This window comes from Pagrus pagrus (assembly GCF_965226575.1).
Source record: "Pagrus pagrus genome assembly, chromosome: 19".
NCBI classification, from domain to species: Eukaryota; Metazoa; Chordata; class Actinopteri; order Spariformes; family Sparidae; genus Pagrus; species Pagrus pagrus.
Genome location: NC_140203.1, coordinates 932118 through 949978, shown reverse-complemented (window position 1 = coordinate 949978; position 17861 = coordinate 932118). Strand labels below are relative to the sequence as shown.

The window sequence follows — 17861 nt, the reverse complement described above, 5'->3', positions numbered from 1 at the left end:
TGTTACTCTGTGAGGATTGATTTGGACTGAACCAGCGGTGACTGTGGAGACAAACAAACAGTGTTCTGGTGACTGTGGTTCAGTTTGTGTCCAGTTTGATGAGTTAACGAGGCGATGAAGCTCGTCTGAGTTCAGTCAGAGAGAAACTTGAGCTCAGACGGTGGACGGTTGTATTTTTCTGTTTAGAGGGAAAACAGATGTTCTTGTCACTGTGTGACTGTTTTGTGTCATTGGATTACTTTGCTGATACGTTTTTATTGTTCACGTCTTTATTTCCATGTTTTTTAGACTGTCGCCTTCTGGGTATTGTCGTATTTATCGTTGGTTGAAATAATTAAAAGTGGCCATAAGATGAGCTTATGTGATCATTATCATTATCCTGGTGGTACTGTTTAAAATTCAGAAGCAGGAACCGTCTTGTGATTGTCTCTCGGAGGGATGACGAACAGTTAAAATGAGCTTCACGAGCTTCAGCGTCATTGAAATGCAGAGCAGCAGCGTGACACACACGCAGCATCATTTATCTCCGTCTTCCATCAGCCTCTTTGTCAGCACTTCATTAGCATATCTCCTCCCGGTACCTGGGTGGGAGAGCCAATCAGATGTTATCGCTCGCCGAGGAAGGAAGAAAAACTCTTTTCAGAGACGGGAAATCATCGAGAGCGGGAAGAGGAGCCCGCACGCCGGATCATTATCGCTTCCTCTGAAATATACATGTCCATAAATATGCATCCATGTGCACATACAGCAGGTTGTTGTAGCGATCATTAAAGCCTGGGATGAATCATTATCATATTGACTGTTGCCGCAGTAACCTGTGCTGACACCGAACGCCTCTGCAGGTCTGCTTCCTGTAAACTGACTGCTCAGCACGGCTCAGAGAAATGATAGCTGTGTTCATGTGCTTTGGGGAAAATGATAGGATTCAGAAAAGAGATCCACAGCAGCATGTATGAGCTGATGTCCAACATCCAGAGGGACACTGTGTTTATATCATATCTCTGTCTTTATCTGTTTCCTGTCCGTCTCTTTTCACACAGAGCTTCCTCTCTGCTGCTGTGGGACCGTCATTATTTACAGATGCACATTGCAGGTATGTAGAAATGCTTTCAAAGTGCTGACAGATACAGTTTGCAGGTTTCACGGGCCCGACGGAGCGGTGCTGGGGGTGTTCAGGTTTAAATTGTGTACAGGAGGCGTCGTAACACGGTGTCATCTCGCTCACTATTTCTTAAAGGACAGGTTCAGACTCAGAGTGAGTCGAAGGCCACTTATTTCGGGTTCATGTTTATTTCACAGTGCTGCTGTAGTCACGTGTGTGAATCACAGTGTATAAATGTCATTTTCTTCATTTAAACACATTAGTTAAACATCATTTGGACATGGCAGGCAGGGGCGGCCAAAACCGGCTCTTTGTTAAGGAAGTTGTTTCCTCTCCATCTCTGATCGCGGCGACCAAAACAGGTATTTGAAGCCAAACCACGATGTTTTCTGACACTAACAACTGCTTTTTGTGCCTAAACCTAACCAGAGCATCAGCACAGTGATCCACCTAAACAAACTTAAAGCTGCAACATGATGAAACGTTCAGTTTGGACTTATCTGTGGTTTAACTAACATTTATTGTGGCGACTGGGAACGATCAGCAGTTACACAGTGTGCTGGTATGGGGCTTTTATTGTGAAAGGCAACAAAGCAGAAACAAAACAAGTTATTAATTCATTTTCAGACTCATCGTCTGTGTGATTTGGAGGCTGAAGTTTATTTCTGCACTGATCTTTATGAAGTCTTTCTGTGGGTGAAGGTTTACGTTCAGTTGTTCAGTTGGTGTTAATGTTCACAGAGCATCGTATTAATATGGATATTTAGCGTGGAGGCGTCGGCCTTGTTACTCCCGTACAGCAGCGCACACTTACAGCTCCCTGTGGAGGTCTGATGTAAACACACTGTTGTGTTCACACTCAGCGTTTCACGTCTGCAGCCTTGAGCTCTGATCAGCGTCTTCACTGTTCTTCCTTCCTCACATAACTCAGATCTGAACACACATGTTTTTCTGTTCAGTGTCAGTCACTTCCTGAGGATTTATCTCTGGATAAACGCCCAGAAATCTTCTTTCAAATCATAAAAAAGACGATCATTATTAGGAATTTTTCTTCAGTATCAATGTTATCCAGTGATTTCTATAAATTCAGCACAGTAATGGTGACAGTTTGAATGAAAATAGGCTCAAAGGACGGAGCTAAAGTTACAAACATCAACTCCACGGCCAAAATGATGGTTTAAAAAATTTGAGAATGATTTCCCAAATAAAAGCAATAAAAAAATAATAATAGAATAAAAAATCCATTAATTTTAACTTCAAACTGTTTCAGACTGGGCGACGGTGTGTGTCTGTGCCACCAGAACAAAGCTGAAGGTTCACAGGTCTCTGCCGCCTGAAATCCTTCATCTTTCTGTCCCCAGAGGACCTTGGCCCTCAATATTAAAGCACCCGGTGCACGACCCTGATGTCCTCATTCAAGTGCACTCCAGCAGAATCTATTAATCTGCACTCCTGTCTTTGCAACACCTGCACCGGCTCGGTCACGTCAGCTGAATGGAGCATTGCCAAATCCCAACAAACACCCCCCCCGCTGAGTATCGAGCGAGCCGGCGGCACCAGACAGCCTCCCCGTGCTACCGGGATGTCTGCAGGCTCGACATGAAGGGAAACACCATCGACCCCGAGGCACGGCTGAGTTTAGGGAAGCATCACAATGAGCAGACAGGAGACATGAGCTGTGGGAGGGCGGGAGGACACCGGCGCTGCCGTAAATCAATAGTGATGGTATAAAAACATTGGTCCCATCCCGTGAGGGAGGAACCACACCTGTTGTTTCAACACCGACTCCAGGAAAGAGTTCAGGAAACATAAAACAGACAGAATGTGATGCTTGACTCTATTATTTCTTTTTGAGGTATACTCAACTGAAAACAGTACGGAGACAATATACTTCATCAACTTCACTGATTTTTAAAATATCAACTCATCTTCATAACTGAAACACTGAACAGGTGCGACTCATGTTGCATTGTCAAATCAGGAAAAATCTGTTGGACCTACAAGAAAAAGGTCATTTTACTATTTAACTTCCAGAACCAGAACCAGGGGCGCTGAAAACGCCTCCGCCCACTGAGCAACTGTATAGCCGTGGGTTGCCAGGTATGGTCAGCTTACTTGCCGACCTCAAAAATCGACAGGATTTCAAAACCAACTCGGAAAAAATCTGAATTACAGAGACTTTGTTTTCCTGATTATCATCAACAGCGCCAGGCTAGCTGTTTCCCTTTGTGTTAAGTCTTTTTGCTAAGCTAGGCTAACCACATCGTGACTCTATAGCACCGGTTGGTTAACAGGAGATGTGGTGTCCCTTCTTATCTTTTATTTTACCTTCAGCAGTTGTATAAATAAAATATAATATAAGCTACCTGGGGGACTTAATCTCCACAACAAGATATAAATGAGCTAACAGTGAAGCAACTGAGTGAAATATCTCTACATCCAGCCGCATTATATGTCGAGGTGTTCTATAATTCATGCTTTAAATCTCTTACATAATGGATAGCAATTTACACTGGCCTCTAACCTCCAGCCTTACACCTCTTGCCTGCACATAATGGATGGGTTTGCACTTTCACTGGATGCAGGCAGGATGACGCTAATGTGTGTGCAGGTGAAGAAGAGCAAACCACATAAATCTGTTCTGCTCTGACCTCCTCAGCACCGTCTGAATGTACAGACTTCCTGTTCGACTGGCTCTCTTTATCTCTTACTGATAAAACAGCAGCGTTTTATTGACGTTCTGCCTCATAAAGACACCGGACAGTTAATAAAGAGCCAGGGATGTTGAGGAAAAAGGGTTTAAAGGTTTCAGGCTTCAGGCCTCAGGCTTCAGGCCAGGAAACAGACGGATGGAGAGGAGTTAATGTTTCATTTTGTTTCAGTATTTTACCCAAATAAAGATTCAAAATAGGCAAAATCTATCCAGAACTACATAAACCACAGTATCAGACTCAGCCAGAGCTGCAGAGACGCAGCCAATGAAAACAACCAACCAATCAGATGTGAAGTAGGACAAACAAAGGCTTTCTTAACACCACGTCAGGGGTGACGGTGTTGGAAACACAGTTATTGTTTGGTTTGGGGTTATTGTTTGTCAGATATCAACGATCCATTGTGTCGAAATGACAACTTCATTGGAAAACCTCCTTATTTATAATTGTAAACTTATGTACCATCAAATTTGACAGACATCAACTTATGTGAGGTTCAACTTGACTACTCGACAGGCCTAATATGAGGCTACTGCACGTCAGCTTTGCAGTGATCCCTCCGTGTCATGTAGGTCAAGAAGAAACTGTAAATGCAATAATTATGAGAAAAAAAACCCACCTGCAGGTTCGCACAAGTGGAAAACATACAAGCACTGTCCATGGGCTTGATTGCATTGCCGTGTAGAGAGGGAGCGGGTTTGGAGATGATCGGCGGCTGGGCGGGAGGTAAGAAGGTCGATGACGGCTCGGTTACAAGAAGAGTTCCTCCCTCTGAGCCGTAACCGAACGACTGGATGGCATTTTCTGTGAGCAGAGATAAAGAAAGCAGAGCAGAGAGGAAACGTGAGAGACGAGCAGAGAGAACGACAGACAGCAGAGAGACATCGTTATCAATATTAGACCAAACGACAAACAGCAAAACTTCCTGTCTTTATATTTACAGACAATGCAATCTGTATATGAATCAGTTAATTACGCAAAAAATATCTTTTCATATTCGTACCCAAAGTACGGACGGACCACCCTGGGAGTCGCTCTTGTTCTCACATTTAAGTTTTGCTGCTCAAATATGTTAAATAAAACAGTTATCATCATGTAGACACATAAAGTCATGAAAAAAAAGAGAGTTATGAAAGTCATTTAAGTTGGTCTACTGCAGGTGGAAATGAATAAAAGAGTTAATGTAAAATTGGGTTTGAAGAGTACAAGTCAGAATTGTATTAACGAGAGGTTGAATATTCAATGGGAGGAGGCCAAGGTGAGTGTAAAACTGGTTTAAAGTTTGTATGATTAAAAATATTAGAAAGCTATTCATGAAAGATGCATCACTTTAGCTCATCATTTTTAAAAAGGTAGTTTGTGTATGCAGTGGGAAGAGGTCAGGGTGAAAATTAAGTTGAAGTGTCTGCAAAGAAATGAAAAAGCTATTAACAAAAATCTGAAAAGCTCTCTCGGCCATTGTGCACGCATGTTTGAGACGCTCCCCAACTCGTCTTCCCATCGACTCTTCTGTATCTCGATGTGCCGCGCTTCAATGTCACGTCACAAACTCCATCCTGCCCTGAGCGGCAGAGCTGACGCAAACCTCTCAGGACGAACCTTCCTGAGTGTCTGAGAGTAGAAGACATTTTGGTAATTCAGGACAGTGGAAAGTCGAACTGCTCCGGCTTTAAAAGCGACAGCTGGTCATATCTGATTCATGAATTCTGACAATCCAATTTTGACAAGTTGGTTTTGTGTGTTCAAGTCCGTCCATCCATCCATCCATCCATCCACCCACCCACCCACCCATCCATCCATCCATCCATCCATCTTCTGCCGCTCATCCAGAGTCATGTCGCGATGGCAGAAGTCTGAACAAGGTAGTCCAGACGTCCCTCTCTCCAGAAGCTTCTTTCAGCTCCTCCTGGAGGGTCCTGAGGTGTCCCCGGGCCGGATGAGATATACATCCATCAGCCACAACATTTAAAGGACTGACAGGTAAAGTTAATAACATTGATCATCTTGTGACAATTCAATGTGCTGTTAGGAAACCTTGGGTCCAGTTGTCCCCTCATGGTCACGGCACTCCACGAAGGCAGTGCAATTGTCCCCCGAGCAGGACAATGTGTCCAGACACCACAAAATCTGCTCAGAAATGGCTCGCAAAACTTGACAAAGAGCTCAAGATGTCAATCTGAACTCCGAGTTGCCCAAATCCCGATCCGATAGAGCATCCATGGGACATGCCGGAACAAGTCTGATCCACAGAGGCCCACTTCAAAAGAACTCAAGAGGTCCGATGACAGCACCCTGCTGCCGGACGCCACAGGACAGTCCCAGAGGTCCTGTGTCCGTGCCTTGACAGATCAAAGTCTGGTCCACAGTTGGGTCTCACACCAGGTGCCTCGAGCTCTTTGTCACGTTCCTTGAGTCATTCCTGAGCTGCTTCTGAGGAGGTCCCTGATCACCTCAACTGGTTCCTTCCGATGCAAAAGGATAAGTTCCTTCTGGATGTCCGAGCTCCTCACACTTTCTCTGGTGCTGATCCCAGACGGGATGACAGATCTCATTTTGTATCTGTCATCCCATTTCAGTCTCTACCCAAAGCTGGTGAGGAGTACATTGTAGATCGACTCCAGCTCAGCTCTCTTATCCACATCGGCCAAGTACAAAGTGAGTTCAAGTGCTTTCAGGCTCCGTTGTAACAGCATGACATTCAGGAGTCCGCTGGCCTTGGACAGGTACCAAAATAAATCTTTAAAAAGGTCAGAAATCCAACAAACAAGCAATCATTCTGCGTGGACTCCAGGGAAACTAGTGACCACTTCCAGAGGCTAATGGAGATCTGAAGAGTCTAGGCCTACACATCCAGTGACCACAGCAGCAAGGTCAACACACATACAAACCTTTTAGTTCAACACACAACAAAAATAAGTCATTTGCAGTCATTAGACATTCCTGGCAGGTTTATCCTGCATGTAGCTGAATCCACTCTGGTGTGTTCGGTGAATGATTGATGAACAATCGTGTGATTCAAAGCACTCAACATGAAGCGAAGGCTGCTGCTCAGCCTCTGAGGAGAGCTTCACCGAGACCGACTGAAGGTTATTGTTGCATCAAAACTGTAAAATCTGTTTTTCCTCAGTTCTCCTGATAACATGACTGTTTCTGTGTGTGCTGCCTGTTTGGGTGTGATCACAGCAGAGTGAAATATGTGTAACCTTTCAAAGAGCAGATATCACTTTCTGTTACTGACAGAAGATATGTTGAGTTCACCAGCAATAACTGCTCAATTTAAAAACACACACGAAGACGCTTTCATTGTGATTGAAGTGTCACAACCGTTGTTTCACTGTCATGATCTGATCCATTCGGTCTAAACAGGAAGTTAGCCGACTCGGCTGGCAGAGGTCTGTAGTGTTCACGCACAACGTAGAAGATCCTGTCACAGAATCATGATATCAATATTCACGATGAGCATGAAATTAAAACATGAAATGGTTGTTTTTGGATGCTCTTTTCAGTTTTAGTTACAGACTCTCTCCACCTCCCTTCTGTAAACAACACAGTTAAAGATTCACCTGATTGCATCATGTAGTGAAAATCCTTCTTGTTGAACTATTTTGGCTTCATGCACCACGAGCAGCTTTCACCGGTGCTGTATCCAGGCCTTATTTGACATCTATGGTGGGCGTGTTAGCGGTTAGCTCCAGCCCTGCTAGTTGACACCACGTTGTCTAGGATCAAATATTTAGTGAAGACGTGTTTCTGGATTCACTCTAACGTCTGGTGTGATGAACAGTGAAGTGTAACTTTAACCTTCACCAGATGTGTTTGTGCCTGAACAAACTGTTTAATGATGCAAAATGTAAAAAGCAGAATAAACCTGGTCTCACTGATCGTACACAGTCTTTACACACTCTGAGTCCAACAATGTTTAATACATGATAACACACAGCTCTGATTATGAAGTATATTGACGTGGTTCATCTTTGCCACAGGCGCACTTGGCTCGTGGATCTGCATGTATATGTGGACATTAAGCCGGAGGAGGAGCGGCTGTTTGTTTGATGGAGGAGGTGCAGAGGTGATATTGTAGCTGGGTCGCTGTTATTTAAAGAAAGTATCAGGGGATCTTCAACACACTCACCGTCTCAGTCTTCCTCCTCCACCGAACCTTTCCTCTCAGCTATCTGACTCGCTCACACTTTTCCATTTACAGTATATATATATATATATATTTATATATACATACTGCTGTATACACAAATAACGCACAGCTTTAGGTTACTATACTCAGAAGGCCTTCTCTGTCTATTTAAGCCACACCTGACCATACTCCGCAAATGCAAATGTTTCCAGCACGGTCTCCAGGACATAGTGTCAGCAGTGTCAGAGGTTTCGCATAAACATACTTGGCTAACATTTATCTGGTGTTTCGTTTGCTATTTCTATTAATCGATTAGTTCATCAAGTCAATTTTCTTGCAAAAATGCCAAAACTCTGTTGGGAGTGTCCTGGATGTGAATATCTTCCTGCTGTCTTTGTCTTACAGTGCAGTAAAATAAACATCTGTGGGTTTTTGGACACAACAAGAAGTCTGGAGGCAGCTCGTTGTGTCCTACACAGTGAAAATGGACATTTTTAATAATCTTTTAAGAAAATAATCTGCAGATTAACTGATAAAGAAAAGAATCACCTAAACCTTATTCTGACGGCTGATGAGCCCCGACTTTGAAGGACTTATTAAAATCTTGGTGGCTTTGTTTCTAAATGTGGTCCTGATGAGTAAGGACAGACAGGTAGGACTCACTGAGGCAGGTGTTGTGTGTGAAGTCCCTGTGGAAAGCCTCACACTCGGGCTCCTGACTGCCAGTGGCCCTGCAGGTGCACCACAGGCTGATGGTGATGTTGGAGGGACTGCTGTCGCTGTAGTTAGGCGTCACATCAGAGCCTGAGAGGGAGACAGAGAGACGGACAGAGAGACAGAGGGACAGACAGACAGACAGTGAGAGAGACAGACAGACAGAGAGACAGAGGGACAGACAGAGAGAGGGAGAGACAGTTAGTTGGGGAGGAATCAGAATTAGGATGGAGATAATCCAGGAGGAGGTAAAGAGGATTTTTGTAAATTGGGAATTGAATCACTGGATGATTTCCAGCGAGGACGTGAGTCACACGTCTGCGTCTCACTGAAGTCTGAAGAAAAGACAGTTTTCAAATCAAAGTTTACTCTGCAGTAATAAAAAGATAAAAGGTCGCTCCCTGACTGTGATGTAACAGTTAGCATGAGCACGTCAGGGACGAGTTATAATCACGATCACATATATAATGTTTTCAGCCATCGACGGACCGCCGACACAACCCGTCATGATGTTTGTTCACATTAAACAGAAGACTGCGGGACTTTTAATGTGAAAATCCTTCCATTCATGGGAGCTTATCATCCACTGACGTCGTCCCTCTGCTGCTCAGCTGACACCAGACTAACATCATGAGTATGTGCAGACGTTCGAAGAAAAGCTGATGGTGACATTTACCGAGGAGGCCGACGTAGGACATGAGGCAGCCGTGGTAGTTGTCGTGGGGGCAGCTGGTGACGGTGTGAGACGTCATCTGGCAGTTCATGTGGAAGTCAGCGAGTCGAGACCTGCAACACAACGACAACACGTCCGTCAGAGACACAACCACAACACGTCCGACAGAGACACAACCACAACATGCACGGCACATGACGGGAACTTTTCTCCAAACACTGAAGATGAATTAGTCCTGCAGCACACACACACGTATAAAGTGTAGAGCGATGCATAAATGACGTGGAAATATTTAAAATGAACTTCAACAACCTTTAAAGACGCGACTGAGTCAGGAGTCTTCACTGTAGTATAATCTTTCATTTTCACAGAATTTTACTGTTAATTTTTACAGATTTCTTCTGTATTTTTTAGATACACACAAACAAACTGACTGACTATAGATGTCTAATGTAAAATAACACTGTACGTAACATTTTTTCAAAAATACATCAAACATGTAAAACAAACTAAAAGCATCGGTTGGTAACTCGATGAAGCACGAGCACAAAGTTGTTTCACCTGATTACAGCAGAATTTTTACATTTTTACTGTTTTATGAGTGATTTGTCATTTTATTACATTAAATACGTCGACACAATATCTCTCACATACAAGCACAATATAACAGCAGTGTTTAAAGGTCACTTCATTGTTTTAGTGTGTAAATATTCTTCATTTAACATCGAAATAAATTAGATCTCATGTTAAGTTAAAGCTACAAGTATTTCCTGAATATTACCGTTAATTTACAGTTTATTTCACGCTGTGTTGTCTCATTTTCTTCGGTATCTCTAACCAGCAGCACCAATAATCAATCTGGCTTCATCGTGATCCAAAGATGATGAACTTGGTTTGTTTTAGACTCCAACACGTTTGATTTGCAGGTTGATTCAAAGGTTTCAGACTGTATCTCTCACACATCTCACACAGCAGGAATGTTGATGAAAGATCTGAAGCAGAAAGCAGAAAATCCTGTTGGAGAGAAAAAGGCTGATTCACACAGCAGCTCTGAGATTATCTGTCTCCACCACATCATGCATATGTTAATGCACGAGGGACTGTCACAGGCAATAACTGCACAGCTACTGAGCTTAATCCAGCTCCTGTCCCACTTCTGTTTCACCATCCTGTCTCGTCTCCGCTCCGTCTTTGTCTCTCTGTCTTTGTCTCTCTGTGTCTTTAAGTCCTGAGCCTCTTCGTCCTGATGAGTGTTGTGTTGTTGAGACACGGAGGGAAGAAAAGTGAAAGATGTCGTACGGTCGAAGCAGCAGGACGACAGAAACGTGCGATCCAAACGCCATATGATACCGCTGTCCAACCGCGCGTGTGTGTGTGTGTGTGTCTGCATGAGTGCTCGACACAGACACACACAACTCACTCACATGTGAAAGTGTTTGTGTTTGCTTGTCTGTCGTCTGCAGAGGATGATACAGTCTGACAGGTCTGAGTGCTGCGCATTTGACTTTCACACAGAGGTCAGTGTGTGTGTGTGTGTGTGTGTGTGTGTGTGTGTGTGTGTGTGTGTGTGTGGAGTTGGGTGTTGGTCTGCTTTAGTAATCTTGCCCACTGATGTCAGCTCGAGACAAAAGACACAAACATCATCCGCACTGACAAACACACACTCACTTTCTGTTTCTCTACATGACACACACACACACACACACACGCACACACACGCACACACACACACACATAGTGACACCTTCATCCTTGGTTTGTCAGGGCAGATTGCAGTGTGAGGGAGTGACTCAGATACTGAAGAGTCGACCGCTGTGAAGCTGTGTGTGTGTGTGTGTGTGTGTGTGTGTTTGTGTTTATTTCAGACACACGAGGAGACACGTATGAAGGATTTTAAAGGACAATGCCACCATGTTTACATCCAGCGGCCAACATACGAGCCGTTCTCACAGCTTGACAGTGTTTCTTTGCTCACACATGAGCGACACAAAGCTCTCAGCCTCCAGCTCCACTCAGCCTCTGGGAGCTCGTTCAGTCAGTGGAGCAGCTTCAGTGTGTTACAGCAGTCAGTGTGTTACAGCAGCCAGTGTGTTACAGCAGTCAGTGTGTTACAGCAGCCAGTGTGTTACAGCAGCCAGTGTGTGTTACAGCAGTCAGTGTGTTACAGCAGTCAGTGTGTTACAGCAGTCAGTGTGTGTTACAGCAGTCAGTGTGTTACAGCAGCCAGTGTGTTACAGCAGTCAGTGTGTGTTACAGCAGTCAGTGTGTTACAGCAGTCAGTGTGTTACAGCAGTCAGAGTGTGTTACAGCAGCCAGTGTGTTACAGCAGTCAGTGTGTGTTACAGCAGCCAGTGTGTTACAGCAGTCAGTGTGTTACAGCAGTCAGTGTGTTACAGCAGTCGGTGTGTGTTACAGCAGCCAGTGTGTTACAGCAGCCAGTGTGTTACAGCAGTCAGTGTGTGTTACAGCAGTCAGTGTGTTACAGCAGTCAGAGTGTGTTACAGCAGCCAGTGTGTTACAGCAGTCAGTGTGTGTTACAGCAGCCAGTGTGTTACAGCAGTCAGTGTGTTACAGCAGCCAGTGTGTTACAGCAGTCAGTGTGTGTTACAGCAGCCAGTGTGTTACAGCAGCCAGTGTGTTACAGCAGTCAGTGTGTTACAGCAGTCAGTGTGTTACAGCAGTCAGTGTGTGTTACAGCAGCCAGTGTGTTACAGCAGCCAGTGTGTTACAGCAGCCAGTGTGTGTTACAGCAGCCAGTGTGTTACAGCAGTCAGTGTGTGTTACAGCAGCCAGTGTGTTACAGCAGCCAGTGTGTGTTACAGCAGTCAGTGTGTGTTACAGCAGCCAGTGTGTTACAGCAGCCAGTGTGTTACAGCAGCCAGTGTGTGTTACAGCAGTCAGTGTGTGTTACAGCAGCCAGTGTGTTACAGCAGTCAGTGTGTGTTACAGCAGCCAGTGTGTGTTACAGCAGTCAGTGTGTGTTACAGCAGCCAGTGTGTGTTACAGCAGCCAGTGTGTTACAGCAGTCAGTGTGTGTTACAGCAGCCAGTGTGTTACAGCAGCCAGTGTGTTACAGCAGCCAGTGTGTTACAGCAGCCAGTGTGTGTTACAGCAGCCAGTGTGTGTTACAGCAGCCAGTGTGTTACAGCAGCCAGTGTGTGTTACAGCAGTCAGTGTGTGTTACAGCAGTCCGTGTGTGTTACAGCAGCCAGTGTGTTACAGCAGCCAGTGTGTTACAGCAGTCAGTGTGTTACAGCAGTCAGTGTGTGTTACAGCAGTCCGTGTGTTACAGCAGCCAGTGTGTGTTACAGCAGTCAGTGTGTTACAGCAGTCAGTGTGTGTTAAAGCAGTCAGTGTGTTACAGCAGCCAGTGTGTTACAGCAGTCAGTGTGTGTTACAGCAGTCAGTGTGTTACAGCAGCCAGTGTGTGTTACAGCAGTCAGTGTGTGTTAAAGCAGTCAGTGTGTTACAGCAGTCAGTGTGTGTTACAGCAGTCAGTGTGTTACAGCAGCCAGTGTGTGTTACAGCAGTCAGTGTGTGTTAAAGCAGTCAGTGTGTTACAGCAGTCAGTGTGTGTTACAGCAGTCAGTGTGTTACAGCAGTCAGTGTGTTACAGCAGTCAGTGTGTTACAGCAGCCAGTGTGTTACAGCAGTCAGTGTGTGTTACAGCAGTCAGTGTGTTACAGCAGCCAGTGTGTGTTACAGCAGTCAGTGTGTGTTACAGCAGTCAGTGTGTGTTACAGCAGTCCGTGTGTGTTACAGCAGCCAGTGTGTTACAGCAGTCAGTGTGTTACAGCAGTCAGTGTGTTACAGCAGTCAGTGTGTGTTACAGCAGTCAGTGTGTTACAGCAGCCAGTGTGTTACAGCAGTCAGTGTGTTACAGCAGTCAGTGTGTTACAGCAGCCAGTGTGTGCTGGTGAACAGGTGACAGTCAACAGTGATGAGACTCACTCAGGTGATTTACATCTCAGCTTTACTGTTCATCCTTCAGTAAATGTCACAGGAGCGTTTATGAAGTGAATTTTAAGTGACGACGTCCTCGTCTTTATCTCCTGACCGATTACTGACAACTATCTGAGAAGGAGGCTGAGATCTGAAGGAGATGAGATGTTTGACTGGTACTCTCGCTGGGATCTTTTCATTATTTACTCAAACTGTCTCAGAAGTTATTTGTAAAATGTTTTAAATGCAGCAGTTTAACCTGAAGACACGCTGAAGTCCTAACGACGTCCTGAGAGTCTCACATGTCCATCACTGTTAAACACTCAGTCCACTCTGAGACGTCCTTCCAGCTGCAGAACTTGAGACTCTTCATGTTTTAAGTGTTGTCTGTCCGTCTGGGGCTCGGCTGCAGACCGGAGCTGCCGGTCTCGGCCGTGTGTCCTGCAGCGTTCACGTCCTCCCTGCGCTCACACCTGCTCTGCACTCTTTAAACCTGTGCTGTAATGAATCGGACCTCTGAGTCGCGTCTTGTGTAAATGTGTTTAGTTCTTCGTGGCGTTTGGTCCAAAGTCCTGTTCTGACGAGCGTGTGGAGTCTGATTCAGGTCAGAGAGAGTACAGCGCTCTCTGTGTCTCTCTCTCAGCTGGTGATTAGTTGAGATGAATCTTTAACGAGCCCTGCGGGGAAATGAGAAAAAGCTCAGACAGGATTTGATGGAGAGGTTTCAGAGGCGTCGTCTCTCTGACCTTCACTCGTCAGCGCTGCTAACAGCTTCTCAGACAATTAAAGAGCATTGTTTAAAGATCAATTAGTGTCTCATGTTTTCATTAGTGCTGATATTAGCTCTCATATCAGCAGCTGGCACAACTTTTAAAACTTTGAAAGTGTAGATACACACAAACATCAGGGTCCAGAGGAGGCGGCTCTGCTGTGTGTCAGCAGATGATGAGAGGATGGAAACACAGCAGGGACGACAGCACCAGGTGACAACTCCTGACACTTAGCAGCCACGTTAGCTCGTGTGCTAGGACAGATAGGAGAGGGTCTTTCTTATCTTTGGAAGTGAAGACAGGACGTTTGTTCTGTAACGAGGCCTCAGGTTTAAAAATACTAGAGTTCCCCTTCAAGTGGGATTAATTTGACTCAGCACATCTTTACTGCCAGTGGACGAGGAAACGTTAGCGTGAGTCAGAAACACAACGACTGAAGACACAGAGAGCTCAGTTTACTTCAGAAGATACGTACAGAAATCATCCACACTATAAGATTAGAGCTGCTCCCACACACACCGACCTGCTGCCCTGACATCTCCATGTGTGTAACATGAATTATCAGTGTGTGTGTGTGTGTGTGTGTGTGTGTGTGTGTGTGTGTGTGTGTGTGCAGGGGGAAGGTGAAGAATATTTAAATGAAATAACAGCGAGGCTGAGTGAGTCCAAACGGTCTTATCACTGACTGGTACAGGCAACACACACACACTGCTGGAACGAACACACAATTATCTCCACACACATGTCGGTCTTTATAATAGCTTCTATTCACACACACACACACACACACACACACACACACACACACACGTGTATTCACGAGGCGTGGTCGGCTGTCAGAGAGGCATCACTCTGTGTGACCTCGACGTGTCAGTCATGGTGTAACACTCAGGATCCCTCCAGTCTGATTCAATTATCACGTCTGCATTAACGGATAAACAAGCACACACACACAAACACACACACACACACACACACACACACACACACACACATTCATTCTGTCTGCATATATTTTTGAGTTTTGAACCATGAAATAAACATTAAGCATTATTTAACATTTATAAACGGCACCTTCATGGAGCGCTGGGAAGTTTGAGTGTCATGTCGCCTCATTATATCTGTGTGCAGACCTCAACAAGTATTTTCACTCGTTGGATATTTGGCTTTGCATATATTTCAGGTCACGCTAACGTGATATCAAGTGGAAGCAAAGCAATTACGTTTCATTATCCTCCAGAACATGAGGCTGGAGGCAGGAGGCAGGAGGCAGGAGGCTGGAGGCTGGAGGCTGGAGGCAGGAGGCAGGAGGCAGGAGGCTGGAGGCTGGAGGCTGGAGGCAGGAGGCAGGAGGCTGGAGGCTGGAGGCTGGAGGCAGGAGGCAGGAGGCTGGAGGCAGGAGGCTGGAGGCTGGAGGCTGGAGGCTGGAGGCAGGAGGCAGGAGGCTGGAGGCTGGAGGCTGGAGGCAGGAGGCAGGAGGCTGGAGGCTGGAGGCAGGAGGCAGGAGGCAGGAGGCTGGAGGCAGGAGGCTGGAGGCAGGAGGCTGGAGGCTGGAGGCAGGAGGCTGGAGGCTGAGGTGATGCTACATTATTGTTTACAGAAACTAAACTGTGGAGATGATCAACGTCTGCAGAGCTTTCCCACCAAGTCTAATATTCTCAAGCTAACAGGCTAATGAGCGAACAAGCTAACTGTGTGACTTGAATCTGAGAAGACCCGACTGCAAGTGGAAGTTCAGCGTGTTCAGAGGAGCTGACATCCACCATATGCCAGACATACACCAGACATTTTGTCAGCAACTCAGACATCTGCACGAGACTCCCTCCACTGTCTGCATGATGCTAACAACGCTACAGTTCAGTCGCTCAGAGACAGTCAGACAGTCAGAGGTCCTCACAGTCTGTCCTCCAGGAGAAGTTCAGGTACTTGTGTACAAACAGACTCTGGTAAAAGTAGAAGTGCTGATTCAGCTTCTTTACTCCAGTAAAAGTAATCGAGTACAGGCTCTGACATGTACTCAGAGTATCAGAGTACAAAGTCTCCCTCTGAAGGACATTTGTGGTCAAAGCTAACTGAAGCTCACGTCATATTAATATAACTCAAAGACTATTAAAGTTAAAGGTAGAGTCAGCAGGATTTGTCCCAGCTGTTCCTGAACGCACCACAAAGATAGTTGATTGTTGAGTCTCATTCCCAGGACGTCAAATAGCCACATGTTGGGTTGGTAAAGCGTCCCGAGCAGCAACAAAGAGAGAAAATAAGAAACTCTCTGCAGATACGAGACACTAACACGCCTTTTCTCCCCATTCAGCCTCCCTCTCTGTCTGTTCACGTCTTTTACGTCTTTGTGTCGTCTCGCTGCGTCTGCCGTGCGTGATGTGCTCTGATAGGTCGACATCAGTCTCGTGATGTTGGGAAGGCGGCGTGCGATGACGCCGAATAACAATAATCCATAATTCACCTCAGATGCATCAAACTAAAGTAACGAGGCTGTTTTGAAGCTGTGAGGAGGAGAAAGTTCAGATGTTTGTGTTCAGATGTAGAGAGGAGAAGTCAGAAGGTGTCAGAAGAATAAATGGTACTTTGTTTCTTCCCGACTCTCTGAAGTATCAGGAGCTTCAGTATCTGGAGTCGGTGTCTGCTGGTTGTGACAGAGAAGAATGGACGTGGATGATGTCTGTGGTTCATGTGGAGCAGAAACCAGAGTCTTCTCTCACTGAGTGTTTGTGGAGGGTTCAGATCTCATTACGTCGAACAAACACAACACAGGACGTCTCTGTTTGTTGTAAATATGAAGCTCGGCAGCAGCCGGCGGTCTCAGTGAACCTGCTCGCTGATTTATTGTGTCGTTACGCTGCAAATTATATGAAAAATGACAGAGTATGGTTACCAGTGAAGGCATCTGTAGAGATGTCTTTCACCTCCGTGTGCTTTGTCATCATCCTCATTCAGTGTGTGTGTGTGTGTGTGTGTGTGTGTGTGTGTGTGTGTGTGTGTGTGTGTGGTGATTAGCTGCTTTGTTTTGTCTTGATGTTCTCTTTAATTAACAATCCCTAAGTGGGGCTGCTCATTTGCATATTTACATATTTGCATAGCTTATGAGCTGCCGCTCTCCATCAGCATCAGGAGCGACGCCTCCGGTCACACCTCGGCTTCTGTCGCTTCCTGCTGCGTCTCCGGAGGGTTCGCTCGCCTTATTTCCCCTCAGAGGCTCGTCGCTCGCCGCTCGTCGCTCCTGTAAACCATCCGGACACATTCAGACACGCGGCGAGGAAATGAGATGAATCATGGAGAGTTTTTGTGTAAACTCACACACGAACGCGAGGAGAGTGAGCGGGAGGGCCTGTTGCGTTGCCGGCGTCCTCTGTGACCTCCAGAAAAAGAGGCAGCTATTTCCATCACGCCACCACCGCACCTCACTGACCGTGTAATGGAGCGATGCAGTCGCTAGATTGGCTTCCTCGCCTTAAAACACCACTCAGCTGCTGCCGCCGGCTTTGGAAAAGCAGTTTAGCTGAGCACGCCTCAGTGCACGGCCGTGTGTGTTTGCATACATACCACTGTCATTAGTGGAAGTGTTCTCCGTTTGATGGGGGTCAGGAGGAAGCTCATACACATAAATCTCCACAGCCGCCAGATGTGTCCTGATGGAAACCTCCAACAAGTCTATTAGAAGTGAAGTTGTGTGTTCTTTGTCCGACCCTGGTCGAGGTTGTAAAGGGTCGATTCACACAAATCATAAACGTGTATGTTCCTGCAGGAGTGGGTGGATCGGCACCGTGTTTCAGAGACGAGCACATGAAGCTGAAACTGTCTA

The 17861-nt window shown here is 45.7% G+C and overlaps 1 protein-coding gene across 1 annotated transcript in view; it reads right to left on the bottom strand.

Moving 5' to 3' along the window:
• gfra2b (GDNF family receptor alpha 2b) overlaps positions 1-17861 on the bottom strand; it is an 88133-nt gene that overhangs the window by 7813 nt on the left and 62459 nt on the right. The window contains exons 6-8 of the mRNA XM_084383809.1: positions 9336-9445; positions 8609-8749; positions 4433-4617 (exon numbers count right to left, since the gene is read on the bottom strand). Of these exons, the coding sequence (XP_084239935.1) occupies positions 4433-4617; positions 8609-8749; positions 9336-9445 (436 nt within the window). The remainder of the gene's footprint in view (positions 1-4432; positions 4618-8608; positions 8750-9335; positions 9446-17861) is intronic.